General features: G+C 31.1%; 4 protein-coding genes and 1 long non-coding RNA gene across 12 annotated transcripts in view; 3 read left to right on the top strand and 2 right to left on the bottom strand.

Moving 5' to 3' along the window:
- The window catches only part of Tinc (transmembrane protein tincar), a 115,777-nt gene extending 107,674 nt beyond the window's left edge, over positions 1 to 8,103 (top strand). For all 6 annotated transcript variants that reach the window (XM_070299232.1, XM_070299230.1, XM_070299234.1 and 3 more), the window contains one exon: positions 117 to 8,103. In XM_070299232.1, the coding sequence (XP_070155333.1) occupies positions 117 to 1,184 (1,068 nt within the window). In that variant the 3' untranslated portion in view covers positions 1,185 to 8,103. The remainder of the gene's footprint in view (positions 1 to 116) is intronic.
- On the bottom strand, positions 7,927 to 15,443 carry LOC138935010 (COMM domain-containing protein 4). 3 transcript variants are annotated; one of them, XM_070299241.1, is made up of 8 exons: positions 15,393 to 15,435; positions 9,960 to 10,016; positions 9,709 to 9,780; positions 9,495 to 9,560; positions 9,124 to 9,163; positions 8,830 to 9,030; positions 8,474 to 8,620; positions 7,927 to 8,303 (listed from the first exon to the last, which is right to left on the bottom strand). In XM_070299241.1, the coding sequence occupies exons 2-8, from the start codon at positions 9,960 to 9,962 to the stop codon at positions 8,266 to 8,268; spliced, it is 567 nt and encodes a 188-aa protein (XP_070155342.1). In that variant the 5' UTR covers positions 9,963 to 10,016; positions 15,393 to 15,435; the 3' UTR covers positions 7,927 to 8,265. The 3 variants fall into 3 exon arrangements, with proteins under 3 accessions (XP_070155342.1, XP_070155343.1, XP_070155344.1); XM_070299242.1 differs by having other exon boundaries at positions 9,960 to 10,014; positions 15,389 to 15,418; XM_070299243.1 differs by lacking the exon at positions 9,960 to 10,016 and having other exon boundaries at positions 15,393 to 15,443.
- On the top strand, positions 10,405 to 14,517 carry LOC138935007 (putative autophagy-related protein 11). Its single transcript, XM_070299236.1, has 4 exons — positions 10,405 to 10,673; positions 11,526 to 11,584; positions 11,825 to 12,027; positions 12,507 to 14,517. The coding sequence occupies exons 2-4, from the start codon at positions 11,528 to 11,530 to the stop codon at positions 14,344 to 14,346; spliced, it is 2,100 nt and encodes a 699-aa protein (XP_070155337.1). The 5' UTR covers positions 10,405 to 10,673; positions 11,526 to 11,527; the 3' UTR covers positions 14,347 to 14,517.
- Positions 15,444 to 15,609: 166 nt separating the features above from the next.
- Positions 15,610 to 21,178, bottom strand: part of LOC138935012 (uncharacterized) — a 72,582-nt gene continuing 67,013 nt past the window's right edge. The window contains exon 3 of the long non-coding RNA XR_011447203.1: positions 15,610 to 15,635. This is a non-coding gene — a long non-coding RNA (uncharacterized lncRNA). The remainder of the gene's footprint in view (positions 15,636 to 21,178) is intronic.
- On the top strand, positions 17,549 to 21,153 carry LOC138934500 (UDP-glucosyltransferase 2-like). Its single transcript, XM_070298322.1, has 6 exons — positions 17,549 to 17,851; positions 18,088 to 18,324; positions 18,636 to 19,052; positions 19,377 to 19,599; positions 20,303 to 20,522; positions 20,819 to 21,153. Exons 1-6 carry the CDS (start codon positions 17,633 to 17,635, stop codon positions 21,111 to 21,113), a joined length of 1,611 nt encoding a protein of 536 aa, XP_070154423.1. The 5' UTR covers positions 17,549 to 17,632; the 3' UTR covers positions 21,114 to 21,153.

The following is a 21,178-nucleotide window of genomic DNA, read 5'->3' as shown; positions in this document are numbered from 1 at the left end:
ATTATTTCAATGTATCTTTGCATCGTCTTTCCATGTATTCTAGTTATATATGTTGCCGTTGTTTGGTATTATAGCAGAACCGCGATCGTAAATCAGTCTCCGATGATATTTTCCAGATGAACGGTGGACAGACGCCGCGATGTCTGCGCCGCGCGGATTCGGGGATGCCGCACGAGGAGTTGACACCACGCTCGGACTCGTCAAACTCGCCGCCCTTGGATGCGGTGGGTGGCGGTAGCGGCGGTGGAGCCGGTTCAGTGACCGGACACAGCAACACCAGCAGTAACAGCGAGACGTCGAGCGGCGTGCACAGTAACGCGAGTAACGCGAGCAACGCCAGCCACAGCAGCTCCCAACGTCGGGCGACTAGCGTGGACGACCTGACCGGGGAGCCGCGCGAGCAGTGGCGCAGCTGTTCTCTTCAGCGTGGCACTCAGCCACCCACGGCGAGCACGACCTTCTCGCCGCCCAGTAGCCGCCCCGGCACTAGCCAGTCTTTCTCCTCGCCGCAGTACGTGAATCATGTGCCGCCGTTCAGCAACGCCGTCGGCAACGAGATCGGTGTCGGCTGCCCGGCGGTTATCCTCGAGAATCCGAACGAGGCAACGGTCGTGATCCGTCGCAAACTCTCGAGAACGAAGCTCACGGATCCGCTGAACGCGAACGAGGAACCGTTCGGTCGGTCCACCAACATGCGGATGACCTCGTTCACCGAAAGCAACGACATCCGCATACAGGCCTCGTCCGCGACCCTGCCGCACTATCCCACACAGCCTATCGTTACTTATCCGCACTGCTCGACGATGCCGTTGCCACATGCGTCTCATAGTGTGGTCGCGGCAAACATGAGCGGCGGGTCCACTGGCAGCTGCGGTTCTGTGCCGAGGCACACTTTCGTGCCGCCGCAAGTTCACACCACCATGCCGGCGCATACGACGCTGCCATCACATCATAACGGCGTCAGGCTACTCCACAATGCGGCCGGCAATCCGTTCGTTAAGAGATTTCCGCCGGTGCAATTGCACACCCAGCCCTGGGCCTTGCCGGGTCATCATACCTTCCCGCAAATACCGCAGAGCAACAACAAGCTCACGGTCACCGCGCAGATCCGACAGAGCGACCGGGACTCGGCAAACTTCTCCATGGCCAGCAGCGGGGACTCCGACACGTGTTTGCCGCATTAAAATACGCGATGATTCTCTGTAGGTGTTAGAGGTCACGCCGCTGAGAACTCGAATCGCTGAGTGTGTCAGGGTGATACTTGGTATTTTCGTAATGACATTTTGCCCCGCTGATCGATATTAGAGGGGATTGTAGTTTCCAGATATAATGTATCAATGTCACGACGTCCTCCAAGGGCTTATTTCGGAAATAAAGGAGAAGTGATAGAAACATAATAGGCAGGCAGAAAGAAGGTTTTTGCGCGAACTCGAGACGAGTTGTTGTGAATATTTCGCTGCAAAATCTTTAGGACTCACGCAGAATTGTACGTATTTAATGTGTCGCATTATCAGGTATGTATCTCATTAGAAGAAGCTTTTATATATTTTATATCTCGTGCTCATATACGTATGCCAAAATTTAAAGGAAAGGAAATCAGATTAAGATTGAAACGACATATCACGACATTTCTGCCGTTTACTAGCGTATAAATATGGCATTCCTCGATACGTATTACCTCTATTTTTTTATAATCTGATCTAACACGATAAGATCTCACCTAATTATTTATATATAAATATGTCTATGATATATTAACATAGAATTTATTGTGCATAAATCATGTGTGTAAAACGTAAGAATTATATTTATTTGAATAAGCAATGAAAAAGACAAGATATAAGTATATAAATATCGCACAGGTAGTTTATATGAAGGTAATAACTGTAATTTGAAGGCACCAATTTCTTTACACACACACATACATATCCTATACGTTGTGATTCCTCTATTTTATCGAATCTTTAATCACGCAGCAATAAAAGGAAATATCTTAAGAAAGCGGAGATAGTAATATAAATAATAAAAGAATAGATACTGGTTCAAAAAATTCATCCTGGTTAATGCGAAATACTCAAATCGTGCAATAATAAATTATTATGCAAATTATTATGTAATACATTTATACATACGCAATGTGCGCGCGATTTAAAAAAAAGATTACTCTTAACGGTAAATATATCAGTAATAATAAATCTCTACTCGAGTTTGCGCAAATGTCTTTCGATAAGTGTCGAACGCTTATATTATAGTGCTTATATAGTTAAAATCAATCTTTTCCATTATATTATCTCTCACGGGGCAGAAGTGTGTTCGACGTACTAAGAAAATCAGCGCTTTAGCGTCATTTAATGCCGAAAATGAAACGGTGGGCGAGAGTCAGAATAATAATAGTTATCCCATTTTAGATATGGAAAAAGTTATTGTGTTGTCCTAAATAAAATTCGTGTATAGAGTGAATTAAGGATTAGTCGATTAAGAAAAAATGTGAAAACAAGTCGGGTTGCTCCTTTGTAAGCATACGCTTTTATAATATATTAATAATTAAGATCTTTTTTCTACCGAGATATAATTGTAAATTTTGTTAAATCGTAATTTGTACACACATTGCTAATTGTTTGTTTATACTACTCTATACTAAACTCTAATAAGAGTCAGCTATATGCAATAAGATTAGAAGAAGAAAAGCATTCTCACGTTGAATGCATGTTCAAACTATGCGCAATACTTATCTTCTTTTTTTAATTTACTTTTGTGGTCATTTTGTTTCTTTTTTTTTTTCATAGATTTATCATATCAAGTTCATCAGCGAGATAAATGTTTATTTGTCGAATTTTCTACGAATTGTACATTTAGGAATTATGCACGAGATAATACGCGTTAAGCGGTTTTATATAAGTTACTATAAAATGCAGTGCAGATTGTGCAATCGTACGATCCTCGGCCTTGATAATATTTGCAGCAAATTACGCAAATATACCGTTATGTTAAATATTTTTATGGCTTGATGATAACGATATGATTTTCTGTCTTCTACAATAATCGTATCGTACGATTTGCGATATCAACAGTACCATCGAAATTGATAAACATACAATTAGCATAAATCAGAGAAAGGTAACTGTATATGTAATATATGAGTAAAAACTGAAGATGATTTATCGCGAAAATAATTTACGCTATTTATTTATTTGTGAGCGTTATGATTCTATTATTTGTTAGGAAATTTACACAAAATGCACGCGCATTTGCGAAAGAATATCGTATATTTTATTTTATCTTTTTCTTTTCTAATGTTTTTCATCTGAGATTTCTCTGCCTGTTGATATTATTTAAGTCAATACAACGAGTATTTATTTAATGCCTGCGAATATATACGAACGAATCGTTAACACACTATAAGAAGAGAAAGACAGGCGCGATCTATGGCAAATGAAACGATTACTGCCACTTAATCGTGAAGATCTATAGATCTCTATTATGTGTATATTTACTTATTTCATCTCAACTGCCATGTTATTTCGTCCTTTCGTGAATATAAGTAATCACTCGTACTCGTTTACTTGTACCTAGCATTTACTTGTGCGTATGCTATGGGTACATGCGAAAAAAAAAAATAAATAAAATAAAGCATAAGTTCGCCAAGTTGCGTTCTTTCGCGACTATATATCACTTTATGAGACGCGTGATGGCAGAGACTGGTCTCGCGAAGCATTATATTCTCGAGTTTTTCCTCGCAATTTAATGTAATAAATATCGCCGCATATATTATGACGCAATGTTCGTTTCATATCCTCCACTTTTCGACAATTTTTCCGAAAAAATCGTATTCGCAGTCCATAATACAAACCAGTTTCGTAATCCGCCCAACATAAATTAGTATCAAAGAAATGTTGCATCTCATTATAATGCATCTTTGATTTGTGATTATTTGTAACAATATTATCAAATTTGATTTTTCCAGAATAGAAACGAATTCGATTATATGTAAACCAGCGAATTTTGACTTTCCATTAGATTGCGATGAGCTAAAAAGAGATGTATGGAACTTTGACGTAAGTTGAATTCAGACAAATGGAATTACATTGCTTCAATTAAAATAAAAATAAATAATCCATACGATATATAATTTATAATGAAAAATATTATTAAACGAGTCCACTGATTTAAAAGTTTATTCGAATAATACCTAAAATTTATGTCAATTTATAAAATCGACATTATTATTACTGCACATTAGATATGTTGTTATATATTATCAACTTTGTATAAACATGTACGTACCGTTTTTTTGAAACAAATGAAACAGTACACTTATTTGATAAATGCAAAAATACTTTTTATAATCATTGATATAATGGAAACACGAATACAATTGATAAACAAATATTATGCGATTGTATGCCAGTGTAACATGTGACTGTTAGTAAAAAAATTTACGCATTCCGTAAAGATGATTGCAACAATAAAAAGAAAATACGAGCATTCTTAAGACATTATCCAGAACTCATACTTCGAGATGAGACAATGTAATATGAAACCAAATGTCTGTATTTTTCAATATCTTCCAATTCTACTAGAAATAGCAGCGTTCCCTCCAGCCTTGTTCATAGAATATTTCTGTTACAAGTTGTTATGCGAGTAGATATATTAATATCTTACAAGATCATAGACCTATTCTGGAAAATTTTGCGCTTTCCCTTTACTTAGGATATTATGCGAGAGAAAATGTGATGAGTAATCCGAGTGCAAATCTAGCGGATTGTAATGATTGATCTTAATCACTGTATCAAGAAGAAACTTCATTCTATTACAGTATATTAACATCTAAATATTCACGTGAATTCATGAGATATCGAATTGTAGTGCAGTTAAATTTTGAATATCAATTTTTTCTGAAACAGGAATATATGTATTGTCTTGTAAGATGTGGAAAGTACCTATCGAAAGACAAAAGATCGACCAATTGATCACGAACGGCAAGTCAGACATTTTTATAAACGATTTAAAAACGAGCGCTTTGTCATTTGCCGATCGTACATATCATCTCGCAAGGACCATGCATTTCGCGAAGACATTTACGAGAATACTCAAGCAATAGCACACGAAGCATCAATCAAGGGCTGGACCAGACTTCTTAATGATCAATGAGCTCTAATAATATCCAACGCAGTACGCGAACATATTTTTTAATAGCTGAAATATTTTCAATACGCTGATAAACGAGAAAGAGAATGGGAGAATTTTCGTAGACAGACTTTTGAATAGAAATTTGAAAGGATCTTTATTCTGTCTTTCTCGGTCGTAATCCCGATATAGTGTGTAATAATGCTCTCTACCCTTGATTCTGTTTCAGAATAGGTATTTAACGCTAGAATTACATATTTTTCTCAATGCAAGTATATGACACTTTCTTCCAAATCCGTTTCAAGAAATCTTCGTTGCAACATATACTGTTTTTGATCAACATGTTATAAATTTTAAAGATATACATTATTAACATGAACAATTCAATATAGTCGTATCTTGCACTTTTGATTGATTTAAACAAATTAATTTTCGATGTATATTTTTTTTATTGTAGCTTTCTATATTTATTCTTTATTTTTTATATAATAAAAAAGAAATTTAAACAAAAATTTAATTACATATGTATAGATCAAATTTTTTCTTTAATCTCTAATTTTTATAATTATTTTTGAATTAATTCTTTTGTTTATTTTATCAGGCTCTTTTCAATTTATGTTCAAGATTATTCTCTTTTTAATTGTCTGTTGCGTTTGTATATAAAATTAAACATTTACTCGAATCCATTGATTATTACATTCTCAACACTCTTTAGAGTATCGTAAGAACACAAGAAGAAGAATAAATTTAGACCTTTTGATTAATATTCATGATTTGTCAGATGTTCAACGAAGATTTCTGATAGCGCAAGCACATGTATACATAATTGATATATCCTTGATCGCGCCGTTGCAATCGTCGTTGATACAATTTTTGAAGAATGCACAAGGCAGTAATAGCACAAAGAAAGAAACCTATCTTTTGATAACTGCACTTTAAATGCGACGAATATTGCTACGGCGTAATCGCGACGACTATCGTAGAAAATAGTTATCGTCGACAATAGGACACGCATCTCTCGATATACATATATTAAGACACATATGTTTAATTTTACTTTCGCAAAATTTTAAATTAAAATATATAATTTAATCTATTTTTTGTTATTTATTTGATATTAAATAGAAAAATTGTTTTTTCACTTCACAGATCCGATAAAAAAAATTAAGTTATTATTTCTGTATTTCTTTCCATCTCTTTTAAAGAAACAGAAATACATATTTCATTGTTTTATATTCGCATACATGCAAAATTCTTTCTCATATATCGCAAATCTGTGTCCAAATGGGTTGCAGGGATGTTTGCTCCGCTCTCGACGATATTGCTTCGTTATACTTGCATTAAAATCACGTAGTCGACGTCGACGTACGCGAGAAATCGTGCGCGGCGATGAGATACAAAAGCTGCCTCTCGCAGAAATATTTTTTTACCGTCTAGTGTCAGCGACCGTACTCTAATTCGTTTTAGATCCGGCTAGAACCTAGACGTAGATATGTGACCGTAGGCAGTCGAGGAAGGCTCCGCACCGGGGGCGTTTCGGAAGCAAGGAATATTGCTATTGTCATGATAGGCAGCCTTGAATCGCTCGTATCTTAACCCGTTGACGAGAGTATGTAATCTTAGACTAGAATAGCATATACAATATTTATCAGTAAAGTTTTTTTTTTTTTTTTTTTTGTATCGTCGTATTTTACTTTATGCATATTATTACAACACTGTAATAGAAGAAATAACACAACTTATCTAAAAATCCTCTTTCAAACAAAAGATAATTACTTTAATAGATATATTTTAATCCTTATTTATACATAGACTTTTATTTATTTAAAATAAATATTTAATATCAAATCGGAATAAAAAATTCAATGAAAAATACGTAAGATCCATTTGATTAACATTTTTATATAAGATTTATAATCTCGTCTATATAAGATTAAGGATACGAAGTTAGTGATACTAAAAGAGAAAAAATTGCCTGATCACAATATTTTTTTTTTTTTTCTTATTATTTAATCATTGATCATGCGAAATCCTTGGTTCCACCACAGTAAGAGCGTTGAAGAAAGAGCCGGTCAGAGCCCTCCAAAAAGAGTCGCGTCCCAGGAACGTGTGTATAATCGCGAGAGAGAGAGAGAGAGAAAGAAAAAGAAAGAAAGCGCTTAATTGATGTGTCATTATCGACGACTCTTCCGAAATATTTGTAAATAATTAAGAGTTGCGTCGAGAGTGAAGAGAATCGCGAGAGTGCGAATGAATGCGTGCGTGTGAGAGCGCGAACGAGACGGACACATATACAGCGAATGTGTACGAATAATTGTATAAAGACTGATTAGATTAGCCTCGATATTTATTCGAACTAAACAATTGTAAACGATTGTAAACGCTACCGCTTTGCGCGCCCCAAAATACTCACGGAGCACGATGCCAAAGCTAATTTTTTCCCACAGAATAAACCTCGTTTTTTTTTTCTTTTTCCGATTACTAACATTTCCCGGTTAGTCCGAAACGTAATTAAGCTTTTCGAGCGATTTCCCCGATTCCTGAGAAATATTTACCATACTGGCCTACAGATTCTAAACCCGCAGAACATTCCTTTTCCCTGTCTGTGCAAAATGTTCGCTTCGTGTATTTCGTTCAGTTTCGCGCGTGTGTTTTCGGATATAGCCTCGATAAGTCGAGAAAAATGAGCCTCGACCATTGAAAGCACACAGGATATATAATAGTTTTGCGAATGAGTCTAAACATTATTCTTTGTGCACACTTTGATTTAGATATTTTAATAACTGATGATCTCCGACACATTCTGACCATCGTGCTCGAATGAACGCAAGGGCAGAGGAAAGAATGACACGCGCGATTATTAACAGCGACATTTATTATCATCACAACGTATCAATATTATTCAATGCATCGTATAAACCAGTAAATTAAATGTAAACTTTGTATATTCATTTACTAAGAGAATAAAAGTAAATTATTCACTGAATATCCGCACGAGATATATTCCATTCCTCGATCCATCTTACAGAAATTAAAAAATTTCCTTCATCTCATTTTTATTGTAATAGTACATATTTTTATCGGCAAATTGTGCAGTGATTACAATACAATGTGAAAATCCTAATTATTATTAAGTATTCACAAATTTTCCATTAGCGCCCGGGCTCTTTTTAATTCTGAAAAGACGAAAGAAAAAACATAAAGGAAAAAAAATATTTCGTAATAAACTGTATATAACTGTATTAAAGTCAAAAATTCCTAGTAAAATGGTTTTTAAATAATGAAATAAGTTTGAAAAAACTAAGTTTTATTTACAAAGTTCGTAAGAACTAAATTATTCCCATACCTTTCAATAATACTTGAACGTCATCTTTCGAGATATTTATAGTGGAATCTTCTTCATTGCCATCTATTTTCTTCAACTTTAAGGTCACTGTAGAAACAGGTGAAGTACTATCGCAAGGTAGTACTTCAATGGAGGACAAGCGATTGACTACAAAAATTAAAAGCAAATTTTAGCACACGTAAACTAAATCATATGAGGAAATCGAAAAATATTATTAGATATATTTAAAGATATAACAATATAATATAGCAGAAGAAAAATCTTTAACAACATCTCAAACAAAGATTGTCTTAATTAGAGCTTGCATTTAAAAAATTTTTCTGATCTTATAAAAACGTAGAATTTAGATCGATCACCTCTTAAAGATTGAGATGAAAGAACAGCCGTGATCTGAGAATAGTGATCTGTGTGAAGTCTTGCTACGGCAGTGCTATGCTCTCGTGGAAGTCCCAATTGTTGCAGCTCATTGCTCAAGTCAGCAGCAGAAACACCATAACGAGCGGAAGATGTAAAGATTAATTCGAGAGCGGCCACCATTGCCTTTGCATCGTTTACATCTGAATAAGAATATCTATACTTCTTTATCTTTCAATTATTTATCGCGCGATTTAATTTTATGATTGTAATAATAATGATGCAATTACACGCACCAAGTTTAGCGTCTTGTGTGATCTTTTTTATCTTTTCCTCCTAAAAAAATTAATGCGTTTAAAGATCATTATATATTTAAAATAAAAAATATTATATGCGTACACAAATTTTAATAATCGTTTTCTTTGCTTTATATTTTACTTCTCGAGCAATTAATTTAAATTTATAAAAAATAATGCAAATCACAAAAATATTTCTGATATATGATTGTTAAAAAAAAGCATTATTTAATACGACAAATTTTAGCAATATAGTATACACGAAAAAGTACTATATTTCAAATAAAATCAATTTTCTTACTAGCCTATAATGATGTTAGCGACAGGAAGACGCATAATTAAATGACAATTAAAGATAAAATACAACTTACATCAAGTTCTCCTTCTGTCAAATATTTAGCCACTGCTTGGCCTAGCATTTTCATTTTAATGGAAGTCTAGAAATAAAATATTAAATTTCGAAAAAAAAACTTGTCTGACTGTTTCTAATCTCTGGAGAGTTCTCTCTAATAATATATTATTAGAAATTATAAAAATCTATACATTTAAAAACAAGACTATATATTTAATCAAGTTAATCAATACCATTCGCGAAAGTGTGTTGATTTCCGCCAGCAACCAATCTGGACAGTCGCCATCACCAAGAAATCTGAATCTCTAATATAAAATATATATATACAAATAAATTTAAAAACCTTAAAATTATACAATAATTTATTCCTTATTTTAGAGGTCTATAAGTTTACTTTCTGACAATATTTTATTCATTTCAAATATTACAATCGTGAAAAATAATTTTTGTGACATAAAATAATTTTATGAGTTAAAAATCTTACCATTTTGATTAATTTCCTAATTTGTTTTCACACTGACTTGGTTTTTTTTTTTTTTACCTAAAAATCAGATTGTAAGCATAATTCTTAAAAATTAGATTATATTGTTATTATAATAAAAAAATTAAAGAGATGTGAAAAGCGACATATAAAAAAATCCTGATTAGTCTCATTATATTTAAATACAATTTTCGAAAAAAAAGGGAGAGATTCTCTAAAACAATCATTTATACAAAATTCACAACTGAGTCGTGTTTGTCCTATGCACTCTTATTAAATGTTTGACCGGTCTCACTGGAATTGACCGTCGAGCTTCTAGACCCCCTTTAAGAAACATACATCAATCATAACTACGTCCACTGCGTAGTTAAGGTCCGTCGTGTACCCTCGAGAGTGAGAACTACGTGACTCTTCTGCTATGCTGCTCTTGCACGATACCTTCCTTCTCTTTCTTATACCGATAATATTTCTAATAATAAATATCATAAGACGAACGAACGTGGACGTTAGAATGTTTGCACTCGTTGGCAGAGTGGGTATCCGCGTCAGGTGAATGAATTCCCCATGCAATCCGCCTAATCTTCCGACCGCGACGGAGATGGCCCACGGGAGTTCGAATGGCGAACATAAATACCAGAAGAGGACTCGATTTACCGCCATTCTAGTCGAGGAAGTCGCGAACGTTGGATATTCACCAACGGGTGAACGCCGCAACAGGTAAGGTACTTCGATAATCAATTTAGAAAACAGCAAACTCCTCTGCGATACCAATAAACCGATACTAATAAATGCAATTGCGATTTTACATCATCATTAATTAAGATTTAATAAGAGATTGCTTTTTAACATAAAAAAGGCAGTAAGATAACAATTATGTTGACTTATTAAAAAGTTATGATGATTTTATATTTCTCTTATCTTGACGATCTATCCTATCCTTCGATTGGCAATTAATTGCGATATTGATAGAATCACAAATATAGATTTATCAATTATTTTAAATGTATAAACTTGTTATAAAGATCCGCGACTTTGCTTTTAAATAGAATTTTATCAATCAATATTAATAAAACATTAATAAATATTCGATGATCTTCTTGCTTCATTTATTATAATTTTCATTATATTTAATTATAAAATTATTCTTATCTAAAAGAATTTTAATATAAGGAGTGTCCTAAGAAATTCGTCATTAGATATATTATAATCTTGTAATGAAATGTTCTATATACACATTATTCTATGATAGTTAATGGAATTATATAGAAAGGGTAGAATAAAATTGGATTTCTATCACATGCTTGAACATCGATACTGTAATAAACCTGTATGTTACTTTGTACCATTAGTTGAATGGTTATAATAATAAATGGTAAAAGTATCTTCTTATAATTCGTACAAGTTAATTTAGATTATTAGTTATTCGTACAGGTAAATTTAGATCTTAGAAATAACAATAAAATCGCTGTAATGAAGCCGCTATCGATAGATACTATTTTCACATTATATTAGATTATAAAATTAATAAGTAAAAATGCGAAATCTATATAAATATGGATTATTTTTTAGCAATGAAGAAGATATTGCTGGCCACTTTACTATCAATAGCAATGTCCGAAAATATTCTAGTAAGTAAAATCTATAGTATAGTAAAATCTAATTTATAACTATTTAAAGTAAACACTACATCACACATAACTGTTTTGTTAAAAATAAAGAGATTTATCGTTTAAAAAAAGTATTACCTTTAAAAGTGTCGTGTTCGATATTGATTTTAATGAGAATTATTTGAGAAAATATGTAATTATTTAAAATTGTATTGTAACTATTAAAATTCACAACATAAATGTAATCGTTTCTATTTTAAGATGGAGAATTATCTGAGACCAAAAACAGTATGGATTCGGAGCAAGCAATTTGGGAATAAAAAAATAAAGCGAGCAGCACTAAACGAAATTTCTTCCGAAATGGAAGAAATTTCAAATTACGACAACGAAAAACATCTTCCTCGAATTTCGAAAACACGGTTCATTAGCGATTCCAAGAAATTGCCTTCGTTAACGTTTATGAGGTAATAGCGCACAATATAATATAATATATATATATATTTAAGGTCTTATTCTTACACTAAAAAATCAAGATATAAACTTTACTCAGTTAATTTCTGAAATATATTTTTTCAAAATATTATTTTTATACATATATAATTATATAAAAATTAGAGATCATTGGAGATTCACATGACATATACCAACGTAAAAATGAGGAATTTATATATTAGCACGTATATATATGGTACATCCAGTTATATAAGATGATATAAAATTTTATTCATTTATACAATAATTCTATTTTATATACATCCACGCAATATAAATCTCTGATTTAAAATTCTTCACTAACATTAAAAAATACGATTAAAATTTTGGAAAGATTAATTTTGGAAAGATTAATTCAAAATTGATTTGAACAATTGTCAATGCAATTGAACAAACAATATGTATAATAAAGATGAAACGAATAAACAAATAAAAGATAATTTCGTTGTAGACCGTCTGATTTGGCGCTGCTTCCACAAGTTGAACTATTATCTTCCGATAAACCGAAACTTGATAGTGCCAAACCGACAGTCTTGATCTCCATCGACATTCAAGAAGGGGAAAACGTTAATGACAATTCGCAAAAAGATTCCTCGAGAATAAAGAACCATCGTAAGCAGGATGAAAATTGGTATATTCAACAACCGTTATATGTGGAGGAGCCAAGATGGATTAATATCTATCCCAATATGGATAATTTATATGAGTATGTAAAGAATGCCGATCCTTACATATTGTCGCGAGGAAAGAAAATTTTTAGAAAGGATGCAGAACAAATAAAAAAGATGTTTGAAAATTACAAAGATTTCTCTAAAAAATATCCAAACAGAAGCAAAAGATCGTCAATGAAAAGGCGAGTCAGGAGATTTGTCGTAATGAATGAGAAATCTCGTAATAATGCAATCACGGACAATCAGGAAGATCAGAAAAATGAAATAAGTTATTATAATTTTCTCCAAGATATAGATTTAAATAATGTTACAATGACAAAAAGTCAAGATAAAAAATCTTACAAAATTGACAAAATCTCTAAAAATAGACAAAGTGAGAAAGATGCTACAAGTTTTGTTCATAATATCTTTATTAAAGAATATCAAAAAGATAAGATAAAAAATGTGATGAAAAGATTACCATATAAATTCAAGTTTACAAAGCAAAATCAAATCTCTGCTAATGATGAAAAAATTATAAATTTTGTTGAACAAAAGCAGAACATACAGCGCGAAGATATGTTCAATCATATTGAAAACAACAGCAAAATCGCGAAAATTAATCAAGATAAAATATTTACTAATCGGGACAGTTTTTTTGCTACTAGCATGAATAAGAGAAATAAAAGATCGGTACCACAGAAAAATGAAAATTTCTCCGAAATTCGTAAAAAATATAAGACTCAGAAAATCGACACGAGTTTCGAGAAAAATGTTAAAGAAGATGAAATAGATGTGTACGAGCAGATGAAGAATAAAACTTATAACGAAAAGTTAGATGATTTAGATATGTACAACGATGATACTTTTATTTTAGTTAGCATGAAAAATCGGCTTAACAACAGAACAGAGAGCTTAAATAAAAAAGATATAGATCATGACAAACCCATCGAAAAACCATGGAAAATTCAATATTATGCATATCGTGAAAAATTAGAAAGCGAGAAGGAACCAAGAAATGAGAAGAATAAGCCAGAAATTGATAAGAATGACATCGAAGTAGCAGATTCGCAATTGACAAACAAGTCCGATTCAGAAAGTTCAAGAATAAAGAATAATTCTTATCTCAATCGTCGGAAAAAGCGTAGTGCTTGCGAGATCTGCGAGACTCAACCGCAGCTCCAGGATCAATGGTTAAAGGATATCGAGAAAGAACTTCAAGGCTCAATGTCTTTAGAGCGAAGAAACAAGCATAGCGATATTCTGGAGGCTTTATCGCTACTTCAACCTTACATTATTTCCCGAGGTAAGAAAGCATTGCACGAATTCGAGAACGGTATTTACTCGATATCGCAATCACGAAACGTGGACGACGCGAATCGCATTGAAGTGACGAGTTTCCCATCACCGAAATCTTTCCTGAGAATGTTATTAATGTTAAGGTGTAATAACTGCGACATTAACGCGAATCGTTTATCGAACAAGCGATCGTCAAGAAATCGACGCGATTTCCTTGACGAAATCTTGACAGCGTATGATCCATACTATGCAATCAGAGGAAAGCGAATAAATCTGGATAAATTTTTAATCAAAATGCAAAATCAGAAGAGCGCCCCATTAAAAACAGATGGAGAACACTAGATCTTAACAGACACGTTATATAAAAACATAATTTCTGTTTCCGATAACGCTCGATGAAAAAAGGAGGCACATTGCAAATATTTCTCTCTCATCATAGCTCTCTAAATACTTGATTTGATCGTGATTCAAATATGACAATCCGCGCATTATTTTCCAAATGGCATATGTATATTAAAGCACTATGAATTATAAAATATGTTTCTTAGTAGTAAAAATAAAATTATCGAAAAGAAATTGCCTATGTAATCTTAGAGCTTTCAAAATGCAAAACTTAAGAAATAGATGTGAAGTTCAGAAAAATTTATGTACGCATTTAATACGCAATTAAATTCACGCTCATATATGTATAACTTATTCATTCGTTTATAAATTGGATGTGTGAAATATTTATCATACATATTATATATATATATATCGCCAAATTGGAAAAAAAATAGACAAAATAGTGTATAATGAGAAGGAAATGATTTTTTAATTGCAATGTATTAAAAGAATGAAAATGAATATCAAAAGTTAACTAGTATGTAATTCTAATATGTAATTTATTTCATATCTATGAAAAGATAAGTTAAAAATTAAAGAGGCTTTTGTAATATCTTGTGTGTATATGTGTTTCGATTTTTTTACTTGTAATTAAATGTATCTATAGATTTATTCTATTATTTTTGCAATAATAAATTACAGAACTGACAGTTGCATATATCTCTCAAATATTTATAAAAAATAATATACTAACTTAGAGAAAGCAAAAATATTAAATTTCAGGTAAATATGTAATACTACTTTACTATATGTATTTCTGTCTTATGTATGTATGTAAAATATTCTTATTTTATATATTAAAAAATTATACTATTTTTTTCTATATTTTCTTCATTACTATTCGTATCTAGAATATAACCTACAAAGCACATTAATTACTAAAATGCATTCTGTTATTTCAAGTGTTGTAGAAAATACTCTATTTTTCGACAAACATTCTGCGTGCGTGTGTCATGATAACGATTATTTATTAGCAAACATATAGAAAACAAGACAAGAATTACCTAATTGATATTGATGTTCGCAAAAATTAACACTGGTTGACATTTGCGTAAACCAAGAAGGTTAGGATTGTGACATTTCTATCAAGTCGATAAATTAGAAACCTGATATTTTTCACGGTCCTGCCAAGTTTCGTTTAGTGCTGCTATCTACATCCGTTTCAGAGACCACATATAATTACGTAGCCACAACTATTTTTCAACATTGTTGGTAAAATCATCATTTGGTGGGTGTCCATGCTACATCTATAAATTACGGATCGGGAACATATGACTCTCGTGTATAATGAAACATATTTCATAAGTTTCACGCAGTATTGGAATAATTTTATGTACATACAGGGTGTAACGGAACGCCCGTATCAGCAGTTTTTTTGAGGAAAAAACGCATTTTCGTAAAAAATGTTTCATGCAAAAGTTGTAGAGCTTTGAGTGGCGCATTATATAATAATATTAGTATGACCTTGAATAGCACTGTCAAGGTCATATAAAAATCACTTTGAATTTTTTTAATGGAACCCCCTATTTTTCATTACATATTCTTGTAGCTTGCCCCGAGAGCTTTCCAAAACACTATAATAAAGTATTTTTTCATCAAGTACTTTTTGAGTTATTTTATATATTTTAATCTGACATATTTTGATATAAAAAATAAAATATTTCGTAAAATACTCAGTTTTCGATAATCTTACCGTAATACTTTTATGTACAGAATAATGAGACAAATCAATTAGTGCAAAAAAAAAAAAAAAAAAAAAAAAAAATTGTTTAAAAAAATACATTGTGAATAATTTTCTTAAATACAATTATTTTTTTATACTAATTGATTTGTCTCTTTATTCTGTACATAAAAGTATTACGGTAAGATTATCGAAAACTGAGTATTTTACGAAATATTTTATTTTTTATATCAAAGTATGTCAGATTAGGATATAAAATAACTCAAAAAGTACTTAATGAAAAAATACTTTATTATGGTGTTTTGAAAAGCTCTCGAGATAAGCTACAAGGAGGTTCCATCTAAAAAAATTCAAAGTAATTTTTATATGATAAAGAGAAAAAAAGAAATCGTGAGATTACTAATTAAATAATTTGCATGTGTAACATTTAATATTTATACTGTTTTAGTTATAAAAACATATCAGCTCTTTTTGATTTTTCAAAGAGGAACACTATACGTATACATATACATTATAGCGATCTATCGTTGTATAAATAATTAATTAATAGTAAATAATTTTTTTTCTTTAAATGTACTGTTTAATTTACTCTGACTGAAACCGTAAATAAAATATCGTTCAGCGAACATTTATATAATTAATTCTAATTAATAGAGTGTATAAAATTTCTGTTGTAAATATTAATTTTTTATTACACTGAATTAAACGCGAATGTTTGACGAAAAAAAAATCCCATTTGTAAACATAAAAATATTATATAAATTTTATTATTCTAATATTACGTGATAATTATAAAAATACAACATTTAAAAGATATGTGTCATATTAATCCTTTGTATGCTATTTTCGATGCGCATTAAATATAATTATTATATTACCGCTCCTGATAAAGATTATGTCAATAGTCTTTATTTAATCTCAGCAGCAATATATCAAATGATACGATATTATATACTTTGTTAGATATATGTAATATGACTGATTTCTTACACAATCTTTTGAATGTGTGTAGTTAGTAAATTATCTCAAGAAAGATTGCACTTCAATATTGATAACGTATCTGTGCTGTATCGTCATGTTCAATCATTATCGTATTTAATTGATTAACTTTAGAAAGTGATGATATAACTAAAGCTAATAACATATATTATATCAATAGATTAGGTAATATATTTATATGCTGTAGTAGTTTAAAAAATAAGATATTTTGTCATCTTAATCATATATTTTTGTATTTAATTATGGATGTTAGATATTATCGTTAATAATATTTTTTATATATTAAATCTTTATTATATTTAACTATAATATTCAATCTAGATCAGAAAAATAACTAAAATCCTTGGAAATCTATCTTAAATTTGCAGATATTATCACATATGGCCTTGCCATTCAAATAAACAGTATCAAAGTAATCTCTGCAAGCAAATGGGAGAGAGAGAAAGAGGGAGAAGAGTAGTAGCAATTGCGTAAATACTTGATTGGATAAGTATAGTCGAACATGAAACTCGACTACGATAGCAAGCAAGTGAAGCAAGAGATATTCGCACTACTTTATTAACCATGTTAAAAAGCTTGATTTTTTATTGCACTTTAATGGGACTCGCGACAATGTCAAATTCGTTGTCGATTTTACTGATACAGCCCGTATCATCAACTAGTCATCATGTTTGGACGATAAGTCTATTGAAAGGATTACTCCACAATGGTCATCATGTACACATAGTGAGCATCCATGAACCTAATATCAAGGGTAAACTCGCGCAGAATATGACGTACGCTGTAAGTATATATGTTACAAAAAATCTGAATATATTCTAGATAAAGTTATTATATTTTCAGCAAGTAACGTTATTACGCATTACATATTCATTTTGCTGCGCTATCATTTAGATTTTTAGATATTACTTAAACATCAAATTAATACAACAACCATGCGGCTTTACATAATTATTGATTCCTGACATCACACGTGCTGCTTTTCATCTTATGTAATAAAGAATATTTATGATTTTCAGGTTTTTGGTGATATAATGAAAGAGTTGGCTGAATCGAAGGATTATGATCCAAATGAATGGGAAAGATTGAGTATAATTGAGGGAATATACTTTGTATATAATTGGGGAATATCTTTTTGTGAAAAAACGATAGCAATTAAAGAAGCGAGAGAACTTTTGGAAATGATAAAAAATGTTGAATTTGATGTTATAGTAATTGACGTTACTTTATATCAATGTTTATACGGATTGTGGGAGGTAAGAATAAATAATCTAATGTGTGTATATTGTATATAAACTGTCATTTAAATTAGATAAATATAATTAAATATAATTTCTCGAATAATAATAATAATAATAATAATAATAATAATAATAATAATAATAATAATAATAATAATAATAATAATAATACATATATATACAGATTACGTTGATATACTACTTACAATTTGAGAATAGATTGATATTGAAATAGATACCATATTTCTTTTAGAGAGAGAATTAGGCTTTTCTATATGATTCATAAACACGAGAAAAAATATCACTACATACTAAATAATTTTTAGGTTGCTAAAGGCAAACCGCCTATAGTAGGCCTTATTCCGTACGGTCCTGCACCTTGGCTCAAGCATTACATTGGTGGTACCAATTATCCGACTGTCCGATCTTATGTATCTACAACTTATGCGAGAGGCGAAAATCTGTGGCAAAAAACGTGGAATACTCTTTATTACATCGTGGATGATCTGCTTCGACAATATTACTATATGCCAATCTGTCAACAAATTGCTGAGCAATACATAGGACACGAAATCAGACCGTTACATGAGCTAGAAAAAAATATTTCTATCTTATTAATCAATACTCATTCTACGTTTGAACCTGGGATCCCATTGCCACCAAATGCCATAGAGATCGGGGGATTGAATGCTCAAATCGACGAAATACGAACTGCTGACGAGGAAATCGAAACATATCCCGATGTAAGAGTGAATATTTTCATTATTTAAAAACTAGTAAAAAATAGCAAAATACTATCAAGATTGAATATCCTAAAGAAATAGAACTGATCAAACTTTTATCTTGAATTAAAATTTATCATTGATCATAGAGAAGTCGTGTAAATTTTTTTAACAAGAATCATAAGATTCATAGTGGAAACTGTTAGCCTTTTTTCTTGAATATAATTTATTTTGTAAACGTATCTCCAGTATTTATAACTGATTGATATAAATGAATTGACGTAAGTGAATGCATATTTTTTATATCATCAAAATGTTATCATTTTACCGTTATACATTTTGCAGAACATACGCGAATTTCTTGATGGAGCAGATAACGGAGCTATTGTAATATCATTGGGAACAAATGTGAACTGGAAATCTATCGGACTAGATAAACTTAAGGCTGTCACACAGGCTCTATCGAAACTCAAGCAACGAATACTTTGGAAGCTAGATGTTGAACTGCTATCTCAACTGCCGAGTAATATAATGATTGTGAAGTGGATCCCTCAAAATAAAATTTTGAGTATGTTTTACAATTTATTAGAATATTACAAGATACGAAAAATACGAGATTCAATATTATTGTTTATAACTATTATTTATAATTAGCTATTATTATATATATATATATTTGTCTAAATATTTATATTTTTAAATTTTGATTTGTTTTTGTTATATTTATAAAATCCTATGAGAGTGTTTCTAGATAACATTTTCTTAAGAAGAGCATTTATGTATGGAATGTGTTTTACAATTTCAGAAATTGACTTACTTTCAGTATAGAGAATACTGATAGCTCTTTATTGTTTAAATCACTTTTGTATTTTTCTACGAAAAATAGTGCACAATAGACTTATACAATCATGTGCACATAATTGTTTTTTTAATTAAACTGTCCTCTCAGTAGTTCTCTGTATGGAATTTTTCACGATTTTTTCTATAATTACTTGATAAAAAATATGATTTTCAAAATATATATGATGCCATTAGTTCTTTGTACATTAAACATATTCATCAAATTATCATATTAAAAACTTTCTCTATGATAAAATCAATTTTTATTATAATACTAAATATTTATTTTTTATTTGAGAATAATTTGCAAGCATCAGAAAGTGTGCTCATTGCAATTGTTAATTATATTAACTTAATAAAGAATTCGATTTTTTTAATCTCATGATAGTTGAGAAAACAAAAATTTATTATAATATATATTTTATCTTCAGCTCACAAGAATGTAAAGGCAATCTGGACACACGCTGGTCTTCTCAGCACACATGAAGCCGTCTGGCATGGTGTGCCAATAATTGGAATGCCATTTTTTTTGGATCAAAGATACAATATGGCATTACTACTACAAAAAGGTGTTGCTGTACGGTTGGACGTTAAAACTTTATCCACAGAGTCCGTATCAGATGCATTTGAAAAAATACTATACAATGAAAGGTATGATATTTGGACGTTCCTGGTTAATAATTTTATTTTGTTTTATATTGTATTTATATAAGTATATGTGTCATTAATTATTTTCGAGAATATAAATATAAAAAAATAATTATTTAAAATAATAGTATATAAGTATAAAAAAATTATTGTAACAATAACAGTCTAAAATAATATATAATTTTTAATATTTTATAGATTTTATTAAATATATATGTTATCATATTTTATTCTGCATTTAATTAATACGCGCCATCAATTTATATAATGTTACTAATGATGAAATATTTCTCGTATAGTTATACAAAAAATATGAAACAATTGTCAAATGAATTTCGGGATCGGCCAGTGCCACCATTAGATTTAGCAGTTTGGTGGATCGAATACGCTGCCCGCCATCCACGTGGAAGTTTAGGATCTCCGCTTAGATTCCAGAGCTGGATGGAACAGAACTTGATCGATGTCTACGCATTCTTAATCTTTAATCTTATCATAATATTGACGGTCGTATTTTTTGTATTTAAAAAATTATTTAGTTTTTGTCGTAATCGTGTATGTCCCGCATCTAAATTACAAAAGAGCAAACAAATGTAATCTATTTAAATATAAATGACAAATATTGCAATTACTTATTGTTAATTTAAGTTTGTTAAACATTC

Source organism: Polyergus mexicanus, unplaced genomic scaffold (genome assembly GCF_030449975.1).
Source record: "Polyergus mexicanus isolate NDT 795.1 unplaced genomic scaffold, iyPolMexi1.0 SCAF_7, whole genome shotgun sequence".
In the NCBI taxonomy this organism is placed as follows: Eukaryota; Metazoa; Arthropoda; class Insecta; order Hymenoptera; family Formicidae; genus Polyergus; species Polyergus mexicanus.
Note: the sequence above shows the minus strand (reverse complement) of the source record. Positions and strands in the feature narration are given on the sequence as shown.

Excerpts from the sequence above, each read along its gene's own strand:
- LOC138935010 (XM_070299241.1), bottom strand. Across the intron at positions 9,561-9,708 it reads TCAACACACTTTCGCGAATG|ACTTCCATTAAAATGAAAAT; the intron begins GTATTGATTAAC and ends TTTTATTTCTAG. Across the intron at positions 9,164-9,494 it reads TGACAGAAGGAGAACTTGAT|GAGGAAAAGATAAAAAAGAT; the intron begins GTAAGTTGTATT and ends TAATTTTTTTAG.
- LOC138934500 (XM_070298322.1), top strand. The coding sequence starts at position 17,633 with ATGTTAAAAAGCTTGATTTTTTATTGCACTTTAATGGGACTCGCGACA. Across the intron at positions 17,852-18,087 it reads CGCAGAATATGACGTACGCT|GTTTTTGGTGATATAATGAA; the intron begins GTAAGTATATAT and ends TATGATTTTCAG. Across the intron at positions 19,053-19,376 it reads AAATCGAAACATATCCCGAT|AACATACGCGAATTTCTTGA; the intron begins GTAAGAGTGAAT and ends TACATTTTGCAG.
- LOC138935007 (XM_070299236.1), top strand. The coding sequence starts at position 11,528 with ATGAAGAAGATATTGCTGGCCACTTTACTATCAATAGCAATGTCCGAA. Across the intron at positions 11,585-11,824 it reads CAATGTCCGAAAATATTCTA|ATGGAGAATTATCTGAGACC; the intron begins GTAAGTAAAATC and ends TTCTATTTTAAG. Across the intron at positions 12,028-12,506 it reads CCTTCGTTAACGTTTATGAG|ACCGTCTGATTTGGCGCTGC; the intron begins GTAATAGCGCAC and ends ATTTCGTTGTAG.